The 12,829-nt window shown below is 46.0% G+C and overlaps 1 protein-coding gene across 2 annotated transcripts in view; it reads left to right on the top strand.

Moving 5' to 3' along the window:
- The window catches only part of IGF1R (insulin like growth factor 1 receptor), a 311,273-nt gene that overhangs the window by 55,508 nt on the left and 242,936 nt on the right, over nucleotides 1-12,829 (top strand). For both annotated transcript variants that reach the window (XM_007990528.3, XM_007990529.3), the window contains exon 2: nucleotides 2,087-2,632. In XM_007990528.3, coding sequence (XP_007988719.1) covers nucleotides 2,087-2,632 — 546 coding nt within the window. The remainder of the gene's footprint in view (nucleotides 1-2,086; nucleotides 2,633-12,829) is intronic.

The raw sequence follows: 12,829 nt of genomic DNA, 5'->3' as shown, positions 1-12,829 counted from the left end.
GAATGAGAGTGCTACAGTTTAGAAGCTTGGAAGGTGGATTTTGTGGGGGAATGAATGAGTTATTAGACACCTCAGTGGATATACTCAGATGGATATATACATTAGAGCTCAGAAGAGTCTGGACTAGTGACATGAATTTGATCATCATCTAGAGTATGAGTGGCACAGGAAGCCACTTGTGTGGATGAGGTGACAGAGGAAATGGTTGAGGATAGCAACCAACATTTAGAGGCAAGGTAGAAGGCAGAGCAGTGTGGAATCAGGGAAGCCGAGAGCTTCCCTCAGCACAGTGGCACGAAGCTTGGACACCACCTCTTGTCTGTCCTGCTTAATTCCATTCACATCTAGAGTGGACTTGCTGTGTGCACACCGCTGACCACCTGCCTCATGTGACAGTTGTTCCTCATGGATCTTAGCCCCTTGCCTTTACCATGAGCCTCCTCAGAGGTCAGGGCACTGCCTGTTGGCATTTCTCATGGTGTCATACACATTGGGTGCTTCCCAAATTAATTACATCCATCAGAAAACTTCACTCTATCTGAGAAGCTTTAATAGTGGACTTGGGGATTATTAAATCCTAAAAAAGGTTATAACAAAAAGTTTTCTTGGTGTGTGTCTGTGCCTAGAATTTAGAAAATAAGTCATCCAGTATTGAGGCCATTTTATGAAAAGCCTTTAAAATCTGCAAATGCATTGGCCCAGCAATTCTACTTCTAGGGATTTATCCTAAGAAAATAGTCTTGGGTATCTGCCAAGAATGTTCACTGGGGTGTTGTTTATAATGTGCAAAACAGGAGCTAACCTAAATGTCCAACAATAAGGGATTGGTTTAAAAAAAAAAAAAGCCTCATGGTGTGTATTCATACCCTGGAATTACTGTCCCCTTAAAATGATAATGTAGAAGGACATGTATTGACTTAGTAAAGTGAAGGAAGTGTGTTTACAAATGTCATATTTTTGTCTGATTTCACTTGCCTTCATTTATAGAGAGTGGATAATTGGCATAGTGTTAACATTGTTTATCTTGGAATATTGAGATCGTTGATGATTTTTACTGTTTTTTGTTGTTGTTGTTGTTATTACCTCTAAACTCTGTAGGAAGCATGCTTTCTTGATCAATAAAACTCTTAAAGTTGGAATTTATGCTTCTTTTATTCATAAAAAAATCATGTTTTTAATCTTAGGTTATCCTTTATGTTTACATTAATGCAGATATGGGGAGAACACAGTCTACCCGGCTCATGTCAAATATGCGTTTTGGAGTCCCCACTTTCCAGGTCACAGTGACAGTTTTCCAGTATAGAGTAGACTGATTGCCCTGTACCCTTCAGGCAGGGTGCAGTAGTAAGTTAATTGATAGTTGGCTGCTGAGCTGTTGCTCAGGCCTTGGCAACTGACACTCTGCGGAAGGGACCAGGAGTGTGCAGTGGTGGAATCGGGCTGGCCTGGGTTGCAGATTTAACTTTCGCCTGTCCCTCTGTGTGCCCCTGGGCTGTAAGTTTTAGTTTGCAAGGTTGACGGGGATGGCCTCTCCCATAGTCGGTTGGTGTGTGCTGCACAGTCTGGCCCAGAATGAATGCCAGCTAACTGGTTAGCCACCTAGACTGTCAGTCTGCAACCCACAGCTCTGCCGTGAACAATTGAACCTTATTTCTTTTTTCTTTCTTTTTTTTTTTTTTTTTTTGAGACGGAGTCTCGCTCTGTCGCCCAGGCTGGAGTGCAGTGGCGCAGTCTCAGCTCACTGCAAGCTCTGCCTCCCGGGTTCACGCCATTCTCCTGCCTCAGCCTCCCAAGTAGCTGGGACTACAGGTGCCTGCCACCACGCCCGGCTAATTTTTTGTATTTTTAGTAGAGATGGGGTTTCACTGTGTTAACCAGGATGGTCTCAATCTCCTGACCTTGTGATCCGCCCGCCTCGGCCTCCTAAAGTGCTGGGATTACAGGCGTGAGCCACCACACCTGGCCAAACCTTATTTCTTTAATAATAATACAGGATTCCTAAAAACCAACTGTATTATTGTTGGAAAAATAGTTTTAAAAATTATTTCCTTTTAACTGAGACGTTTACCCTCTTGTCTCCCTTCAGTCTGTGGGCCGGGCATCGACATCCGCAACGACTATCAGCAGCTGAAGCGCCTGGAGAACTGCACAGTGATCGAGGGCTACCTCCACATCCTGCTCATCTCCAAGGCCGAGGACTACCGCAGCTACCGCTTCCCCAAGCTCACGGTCATCACCGAGTACTTGCTGTTGTTCCGAGTGGCTGGCCTAGAGAGCCTCGGAGACCTGTTCCCCAACCTCACGGTAATCCGCGGCTGGAAACTCTTCTACAACTACGCCCTGGTCATCTTTGAGATGACCAATCTCAAGGATATTGGGCTTTACAACCTGAGGAACATTACTCGGGGGGCCATCAGGATTGAGAAAAATGCTGACCTCTGTTACCTCTCCACTGTGGACTGGTCCCTGATCCTGGATGCAGTGTCCAATAACTACATTGTGGGGAATAAGCCCCCAAAGGAATGTGGGGACCTGTGTCCGGGGACCATGGAGGAGAAGCCGATGTGCGAGAAGACCACCATCAACAATGAGTACAACTACCGCTGCTGGACCACAAACCGCTGCCAGAAAAGTAAGAATGATGCTGACTGCTGCTTTCTCTCTGCTTCTCTCTCTTCTCTCCTTCTCCTCCTTGACCTCCCTTCTCTTCTGAATGCACGAGTTCCACTGGGCAGGGTGCAGTCGTGTTGCCTTTAGGACGTGGCGCGCCTGCTGTGCGGAAGTGGTTCCCAGCGGGGGTCTTGGTTGGCTTTCCTTTGCATCTGGGACTCTTGGATTGCGGGACTGTGGCATGGCTGGAGGCCATCATGGCTGCTGTCAAGACTATTCAAATCACATGTTAGAAATAATCCACCACACTCCTGGGCTAGAAACTTGCTGACCTTCAGCTTTGAATTCCTGATGAGAAAAGGTGACCTGGTGTGCTTGGAAGTCCCTGAGCCTTGGCAGCTGGGGGCTGCCTATGTGTCAGCTCTTTCATCCTTTGTGCAAAATGATATTTTTTGTTCTGCATGACTTCCTTAGTTTGAATGGTCTTGGAATATGGTTAACTAAAGGGAAAGTAAAGCACTTACTCATATCCTATGAAAGCAATCCTTGGGTCCTAGTGATAATGTTATGATGCTCAGGTGTCCTGGTTATGTCAGAGCACCTGGCCCAGGTGGGAGACCTCTGGACCCATTTCCACAAGTCCCAGGTTCAAGCTGTACTTGCAGTTAGCTGTGTAGCAGGGTGCATTTTTAAATCTCTGGGATTGTTTTTGTTCTTTTATACCTGTTTACTGAACAGTTGTGAAAATCTTAAGAATTCACAAGTGAAGGAAGTTTGGAACGTGTTTATTGCTCTGGGGGTCAGATAGTGGTATTTTGAAGTTCTTGTATATTTATCTGCAGTATGCTTATTTTCCCTTGAATAACTGAGCTCTTGCCTTCATGTGATCAGTTCCTTGAGAGCCAGGCTGTTTGGTATTAAAATGTGACTCTGAGCCTTCACCTTATTGCGTTCAGCAATATTTACATATATTGGCTAGGAAGCTTTTCCTCACTAGTTGGAAGTCAATGTGTTAGCTATAAATAGCTATTATTTAAGTGTTGGCCCAGTTAAATATGCAAGGAACCCATGTTCTACAGTTACGAAGAGCCAAGAAACCCCAAATTGTTAGACTTGCCTAAAATAAATAAAAGGTGAGACCCCACGGAGGTGAAGTGTGTAAAATAAAGGCCAGACCTCAGAGGTAGCCCTTACTTCAGTTCCCCTTCAGCCAGGCCTGAGGAAGGAAAAGGATCTGTGTCCCCTGATCTGCCACACACTTTTATACTCTGCAGAATTGGATCAGTGTGTATGTGAACATTGATTAGTAAGGGCAGGGGTCCCACTGGCTGCAGCCAGTACCTCGTAGAGCTCTGAGAATGCAGTCAGGCCACTTTAAGGTTGGCCAGAGTTGGAGGGAGATCTTATGGTAAAGTCACTTGTGTGATTGATTAAAACTGCCTTATCATTAAGTTACCCACTGGTTTGAGAAAACAACAAAATAATTTTTTTAAAATAACCTTGACATTTAAAACTTTTATCTGAAAAGTAAATGGTGTTATCAAGGGAGGCAGCATGGAGTAGAAGAGAGATGTTGAACGTAGTAATGAGGGCCAGGAATGACCTTGGATGAGCCAGCCCCTCTGGGCTGTAGTTGGGCTTTTATAGACTATTTCTAGGGCAGTCGGTAAATCCCTTAGCGGTGATCATATATGGGCATGAGGATGTTTTGAAAACTCATAAGCTCTTTATAGAAGGGACGTGCTGTATGAAACGTCATTAAGTGGGGAGTTGTTCAGGAAGTAGGTAGGTAGTTACTTTGGTCTTGCCATGGGTTTTCGGCTGTTTCTGATCAGCTACTTATTGAAGACCCCTGGAATAGGGGTGAGGCCTGCATTCTGGATCCAAGTCTAAGAGGGGCAACTAGAAATGAGCAAGTTATTTAAATTGCCTGGGCTTCGGTTTCTTCATATGTGGAATGGGGTAAGGCCTGCCTTCCTCATAGGGCTATTGGAAGATGAAAAGGAGGAAGGAGAAGCACCGTGGAAAGGTAATGATGGTTAGAAGTTGGGCTCTGCTGGTGACAGACAGAGCCTTGATAACACCTGTTGGTTGGTCACCTGCTTCCCCACGGCCACGTCCTGCAGCCTTCTTGACCATCCCAGCCCTGCTGATGTTTGTTGTGATTTCACAATGGAGTTACTTACATAAAACTCATAACTGCTTTCAGGGAAATGTACTTCCCTTCTTCTTGTCCTGAAAACTCAGGCATGGGCATATTTCTTGGAGATTTTCTGGTTGAATCAGAACTTTCTCTTGGTTTGCATAGATTCCATTGAGACCTGCATTGTCCAGTGTGGTAGCGGCTTATCGAGTAAGCCACATGGCTTATTGAGCACTTGAACTGTGGCTTGTCCAAATTGGGACTGCTTTAGGTGTAAAATATACACTAGATTTCCAAGACATATAGGAAAAACCCTGTACACCATTTCATTAATAATGTCTATGTTGATTACATGTTGAAATACAACATTTTGGATATATTAGATTAAGTAAAATGTGTTCTTAAAATAAATTTCAGCTGCCTGTTTCTTTTTAATTCTATTTTTTTTTTTTTTGAGATGGAATTTCGCTCTTGTCATCTGGGCTGGAGTGCAGTGGCGCGATCTCGGCTCACTGCAACCTCTGCCTCCTGGGTTCAAGCGATTCTCCTGCCTCAGCCTCCTGAGTAGCTGGAATTACAAGCATGTGCCACCATGCCCGTCTAATTTTTGTATTTTTACTAGAGACGGGGTTTCACCACCATGTTGGCCAGGCTGGTCTCAAAGTCCTGATCTCTGATGATCTGCCTGCCTCAACCTCCCAAAGTACTAGGTTTACCAGGCATGAGCCACCATGCCCGACTCTTTTTAATTCTTAATGTGGCTACTTGAAAATTTGAAATTACAGATGTGACTTGCATTCTGTGTTGGTAAGCTGCTTTAGAGCATTTCTTTTAACAGCAGGAGTTCTTCCCCTCATCATCTTTTTGGCTGAGTGGTCACTGCAGTGCTGACAGCCTGCACTTCTCCAGCCAGAACCCTTAGGAATCATTTGGGGAGCTCCGTGTAGGGCATTGAGAGTCCAGGCAGAATGGCTACCTTGAGTTCAACATAAGTGTTAAGATGGCCATTCGAAAAGATTAAGCACAGAAGAGTCCCATTCAGTTAATCTTCTGTTGGCTGGCTGTAGAACTAAGGAGAACATCTGGAGAAACATGTCAAGGGTGTGTGTGAAATCGTTGAGCCTACTTGATTTTGTCATGCTGATGCACAGTTTTCACTTGGCCCTGTCCTTTAAACTCCTTCTGTGCCATGACTCTACAGTGCCTGGCAGCGTAGTAGACTCTACTCCCACTATGGACGTGATCCCTCTGTGGTTTCTCTGCACACTTCTGTATTTCTCAGTTCTTTTTGGATTTGGGAGTGGATTTTGTACATTTTTGAGTCATTCCTAAAGAGCGATTGACCCTTAAAGAACTGTGTACAGCGCTTTCCTTTCAGTAAGAACATAGTTGTGTGCCATCCCCTGACATGGGGTGTGGTTGATTCCTCTTCCCTTGTCTTCTGACACCACCCTCTTATGAGTCTCTTCCTGCCCCCACAGCTGCTGCTTCTGTGTCTCCCTTCCCTCAGTCTGGCTTTTAATGGTGGTCCCCTGACATAGTCCATTCAGGCTGCTGTAACAAAATCCCATATCCTGAGTGGCTTACACACAACAGAAATACTGCTCACAGTTCTGGAGCCTGGAAGTCCAAGTTCAAGGTGCTTACCAGATTAACTGTCTGGGGAGGGCCCACGCTCTGGTTCACAGACAGCACCTTTTCACTGTCTTCACATGTTGGAAGGGGTGAGGGTTTTTTTTTTCTGGCCTCTTTTTTAAAGGGCACTAATCCCATTTGTGAGGGCTCCACCCTCATGACCTAATCACCTCCCAGAGCCATCACATAGGGGATTAGGTTTCAACATAAGAATTTTGAGGGGACGTAAACATTCAGATCATAGCATGGCTGGAGTTCTATCCTGGGCTCTCTTTTCACTTTCCTTGTTCTCATCTCATCCACTGGTAACTTCATTGCCTCCTGTTTCCACCTAAACTTCCAAATATCTCCAGCCCAGAACCCTTTTGAGCCCAGGACCTGTCATTCACATCAGACCACCATGAGCATTTCACTGCAGCGTCTGATGGTCTTCCCTGTTTCCTCACTTTTGCCTATTTTTTTTCTTTTCTGTTCCCTCTTTAGTGGGCCACACTCTTGTTCCCCTGATTCTTATGTCAGGAATGTGAGTGTCCTTTGGACACTTCCTTCTCCAGTTGCACACCAGGCCTTTTCCCTCCCGAATGGAATGGAAATGGAATGGAAATGCTGCTTCAGCTGCCCTCCTCTGCTCCTCCCCCTTACAGCATTGACATAGCCTCTCTCTGCTTTGTGCCCTGTGGTTCCACCGAGCACTGGGGAGCTTTCCAGTATGCACTTTTTTTTTTTTTTTTTTTTTTTGGAGTCTTGCTCTGTCACCCAGGCTGGAATGCAGTAGTGCGATCTTGGCTCATTGCAGCCTCCGGCTCCCAGGTTCAAGTGATTCTACTGCCTTAGCCTCCTGAGTAGCAGGGATTACCGCGCCACCACACCCAGCTAATTTTTGTATTTTTAGTAGAGACGGTGTTTCACCGTGTTGACCAGGCTGGTCTCGAACTCCTGACCTCAGGCAATCCACCTGTCTTGGCCTCCCGGCGTGCTGGGATTACAGGCATGAGCCACTGCGCCTGGCCATCCAGTGTGCACTTTGGACTGATGTGCTTCCCTACCTGAAATCCTGTAGCAAATCGCTATAGGATAGGCATGTGGTACAGCGTGAAGCTCCTGAGTGGTCAACAGCTACCCCACGACAACATGCCACACTCCATGTGCCACTCCCTCCCGCCTGCCTGCCGAGTCCTTGGCCCCCGTGGTGCTCTCCCGTGCTGACCAGCCGGCACGGCTCACCTGGCCGAACTCTAGCCTTGCCTTTTCCTCTCAAGGATGTAAGGGCTCTGCAGATTTCAGGAGGCCTGTCTCCCAGCACCTGACGGGACACTTTTTGCCCCACTGTAAATTCTGGGTGTATCCTCCAGTGTATGCTGTCACCCCAAGGGCAAGCACTACGTCTGCTTTGTGAAGGGTTTATTGTTAGGAAGATACATTTTCCCCTTGAGCGAGAGTAGCATATTGTGGCAGTCTTCAGTGAGCCAGTTGTGCCAGGATTATGAAATGCAGATGTTTACCGTGTCATTGTTGCTGTCATTGCTGCTGAGGAGTACTGACCAAAATCATCTGCAACTCTTAGTTGAAAGAGAGGACCACTATGGTGGGTAGCTCTTTTCTTTCCTGTCGGGATGATTACAGGTCAAAGATAATGGAGTAGTATGGAAATTGTCTGAAAGGTTGAAGCTTGGCGCGTGAAGCCATTCATGACTTTGTAAGGCAGTTATGCTGAAGGCCAGTTCTGTGCTGGGAGGGACAGAGGTGAATCCTCCTGAGTGCCTGTGGTTTTCTTATTTCCTGGTGAATTTGCCTAAGTGCCTGTTGTTTGCTTGCCATGCAGCCTTTCTGGTATTTCATTTCAGGTGCAGATGCCCACCTTCCCACAAAAAACCCCCAACAAAACCTAAGACCTTACTGCAACCAAGTCTCCAAGTACTTTTTAACCCATTGGGATGAACAGCCTGTGGTCTACTCCGGTCACCCTGAGTGCGTGTGAGAAGGCCTGGGCTTTGCCAGGAAATCCGGGAAGGCAGGGCCTGGCTGTGTTGGAACCTGGCTTAGCTGTTGGGGCAGCCTCATTTCAATTAAAAGGGCATTGACTGGGAGCAGCAGTCCTGGAGTTTGTTGCATTTCCTGTTGCCCTCAAAAAATGAGAAACCAGGAAAATAGCAGATTGGAGCCTTTGAGAAGGCAGTAAATGGCTGTTTTTATTGACAAAAGGAAAACATTTTACTGCCATCTCACTGATGGCATCTCACTGACTTAAAATGAAGGCAGGTTGTAGTTTAAAAAAAAAAAGTGTACTTTTTCTCCCCTACATATTCTTATATTCTTGTTTATCAGCCACTGCTCATAAGGGCAGTGTTGTCTTGTGGAGTAGAGGCGCTGTCCTTCCCTCATTTTCCTATGTAGGTTGGTATGGCTGACCTGCTAGATCAAGGTGGAGGACCTGTTTAAGAATGTGTAAATTTAAGGCTGGGAGCAGTGGCTCACACCTGTAATCCTAGCATTTTGGGAGGCTGAGGCAGGAGGATCGCTTGAGTTCAGGAGTTCAAGACTGGCTTGGGCAACATGGTGAGACTTTGTTCATATAAAAAAATTTAAATAATTAGCTGGTTGTGGAGGTGTGTGCCTGTAGTCCCAGCATTTTGGGAGGCTGAGATGGGAGGATCGCCTGAGCCTGGGGAGACGGCAGTTGCAGTGAGCTGTGGTTGTGCCGCTGCACTTCAGCCTGGGTGACAGAATGAAATCCTGTCTGGAAAAAAAAAAAAGAAAGAATTTGTAACTTTAAGTTTTATGGCTAGCTTTGAGAAAGGAAAATAATAAAAAAAAGAATGTTTAAGTCACCTGCTGGATGGGGGGAAGAGGGACACATTGTCTTTGTAGTGAAACTTCACTCATGTGATGTGTAGTATTTCATCTTAACTTTTTTTTTTGAACTTAAGCTACTTGTGAAGAGCTGAGATGTTTCTATTAAGCACTGTGTGGTCTGTGCCAGTCTCCTGCAGGCCATTGTTCCCCAGACTGCTAAGATGATCATGACACAGGCCTGCATTTTCAGGTGGACCCTTGGGAGGGGCTTGTGGACCCTGGAGGAGAAGGCAGCCAGGAGAGGGGTATCTGGCTTTGTGTTGTTGGTAGGAACTTGTCTCGGTTGTCCTGGAAGGCCTCTGCTCTGGTCAGCTGCTCCCAGTGTGGGGGTGATCTTTATTTAGAAGGGGGTCACATGCCCCCAGGCCTCATTGCAATGCCTTTTTTAGTCAGGCGTGGAGCTCACATTCTGTTCTGCCTGTTTGCCGACCCCTGTTGCCAAGATGGTGAAGCAGTTTGTATGCAGGTTCCCTGGGACCTGGCTTAGCCCACCTCCTTTCTTGGGGCGTGTGCCGTGTGCCTCAAAGACTTTGCTTTTGGCTAATTGTCATGTAATGATGGTGTCACTATCCTGGGCCCCCTTCAGAAGTTTTTAATAGGGATCTCATCTAAGAGACCAAAAGCTTTCAGAATGACTGTCTTAGAGTGATTTTTGCAATGCCAGGTATTTGGAAAATATCTGGAGCCCCTTCCGCTCTCACCAGTTAAACCTATTTGTACAATCGTTCTGGTTTCTTCCTGTGCTTGAAAAGCCTCTTTGTTGTGTTAATACCTCTGTCTTGCTTTCCTCATGTGTATGCCAGTGTGACATTCTCGGCAGAGTGGGGATGACGTGGAGCGTGTGGGCCCGTGGTTAATCTTGTCCTGAATTGCCTTGCTCAACTTGCGTGTATAGGGTGGTTCAAAAGTTAAGTTTGGCTGGTGGTGAAGTTGGAAGCATCACTTAGAAACACGCCTCCTTTGGGCATATGGTGTGAATCAGGGACTCTGGCTATAAAAGGTGGGGTCTCTGAGCACCATCCTAGTTGCAGCGTTCCCCTGACTTGGAGGTAGCGAGAGACAGCCAAGGTGTTCGTTCCAGGGAGGCTGGTGGGTGGGAGATGGGATTTTTCTGTCTGTGGCACAGGCAGTATTAAGTAGAGCAGGCTGGTTAAATCACATTTTAAGTAAAAACCAAAGTGCACAGATGATCGGCAGAACTTCTGGGGGATAAGAAGCTGCTTTCCTTGAAGAAGTTCACCTCCAAACCAGCGCCCATGGCTCGGCAGCCAGCATGGCAGCCCCAGGGGTGCATGGGACTTGGGCATATGAGGCTGGTGGGGGACAGGGACAGCTGGGTCCAGCAGTGCCATTCCCAGGGATGGTTGCCACGTCATCTGTCTGCCCTGTCCTTCCATTTCCTTTCTTTGAACTCAGGGGGCTTGCATCGGACTACCTGTGCCATTTCCTCAAACTCTAAAATTGAGTAAGTTACCGAGGGGTTTTCGTGGTCTGCGCTGAGAAGATTTCTTGCTTCCTGATCTGCCTGTGTGTTCGTGTTGCTTGCTGTCTCTCTCTTTCTCTCTCTCTCTCTCCTCTTTCATCCTAGTATATACAGGCAAGGTATGCAGCATTTAAAATGTTCATAACTCATCAAATGGCACACTGATCATCATGTATAAGTTGGGAATCAGGGTTTAAGAAATTTAGAGATCATTTATATGGAAGAAAGAACCCCAAGTAGAAACCCAAAATCTAGACCATTCTGGGTTCTAGTTTATACCTGCCACTGGCTAACATATGACTTTAAGCTGGATGTTATAATGAGAGCTAGAGTTTCGTCTGATTGCACACAGCGTTGCTTTTCTGTCTTTGGAAAAATAGCTCACTGCAGAGCCCTGGTAACCGTTTGAACTGCATTGCGGGAGTAGGCAGAAGAACAGAACAGTCCTTGGAGCTTGGTAGGAGGTGTGAGGGCTTATGGGGGACAGTTGTCTTTTCAAGTCAAGGAGGAATAAGGGCTCTGGGGCCAGTGGAAAGGGCGAGTCTTAGATGGGGAAGGGTGACCATCCAGGTTAGATCACTACTTCTGCAGGGTCAGCTTGGCGGCTGTTCTTAGGTTTTCAGGGTATCATGGGGCTGGCCAGGCCCTCACCCTTGGTATCCCTGAGCATCTGTTTCTCACAATATTGTGGAGTCCTTGGGGGTAGAAGCTACCATCCTGTGCCTGCCCTCACCCTCAGTGCGACTGGTCTTCAGCATGTTTAGGTGGCCCCACGCGTGGATGTACAGCTTTCCCCTGTTTGTTTTCCCCATGGCATATTAACAGTGAGATCTGCAAGAATACATAATTTTGTACAGAATGGGATGTATTTCTTTTAAACCACGTTCCTGAGTGGACAAGTGGTATCAGATGCAAAGGTTTAAGAACCGTCGATGAATTGAGATAGTGCCATCTGTTTGCCTCGGGTATCTGGTGCTAGGACAAAGCTGCCAGGCCTCACCTTCCTTCAGTGAGACAGGAATAGGACAGTATTTGAAAAGCGTCTAACGAGTTTCCAAGCACATAGTAGGTTTTTGGTAAATGGTGGCAGCTGCTGCTATTTTTTTTTTTTTAATTGAACTATCTAAGAGTTGCATTCTGAGACCATCTAAAATTCTGAGTCTTAAGCTGGATTGAGTATGTATGTTCACTACCATATCTTAAATGGTCCTTCTGTATTGCTTTTCTAAATGGTAGAATTTCAGTTATCATAAATAGCAGGCCATACTGTAGGTGTGGTTCTTGCTAATTTGATTTGTACTGTTCAAATTCTTGTGTCTGTCCAGATAAACTGTATCTTTAAAGAACATTCAGTGAGGTACATATGTCTATATCGGGGTGCCAGTGGAGTCCCACTAGTTATATGTAAACTCTATTCATTTGATTCTCAAACTGAATTTATTCTGTTTGCAAGTTTGGTATTTGGGAGCATTTCAGAAATATCCACAGATTCTTGTATGATACTGACATTAAATACTATCTCTTTGAAATGCCTCTCTCTGTGTCCATGGAGAACATTAAAGTGGTTAGAGTGGGCATAGTTATTGGTAAAGATAACAAAGATGGGCATTTTTATGACAACTTTAGGTCTCACATAGGTAGCCAACCATCTGCTCCAGGATGAAGCATGTGCCTGTTTATTCTCTTCTTTGGTAGCGCTAGCAGTATATGTGTGCGCACGTGCACGTGTGCGTGTGTGTTTGTGTATGTGCATACCACTTTATTCTCCCACCCAGCCTCTTCTCCTGTTTTGTTTAGTTTCATTTTCCTCCTCTCACTCCCATTGCAGGAAACAAACACTGGCTCTCTGTCCTCCCTTAGATCTTCCTTCCGTTCAAGGGGATCAGGTGGGTGGGAAAATGTTGTGCAGGAATGCCAGGCCTCTGCCCGAAGCCAGGCTTCTGTTTCATCTCATTATTGAACAGAAGTTGCATTTTGTTTCTTTGCCTTGGTCACAGACAAAGTACCCAGTCCTCTCTTCTTTCTTCCTGCCATTTTTCACAGAATCCACGTGGGATGGGAATAGAGGCAGCGTATTTAGGGACTGTCAGTTGCTTGATACCCAT

Source organism: Chlorocebus sabaeus, chromosome 29 (assembly GCF_047675955.1).
Source record: "Chlorocebus sabaeus isolate Y175 chromosome 29, mChlSab1.0.hap1, whole genome shotgun sequence".
Taxonomy (NCBI): Eukaryota; Metazoa; Chordata; class Mammalia; order Primates; family Cercopithecidae; genus Chlorocebus; species Chlorocebus sabaeus.
Note: the sequence above shows the minus strand (reverse complement) of the source record. Positions and strands in the feature narration are given on the sequence as shown.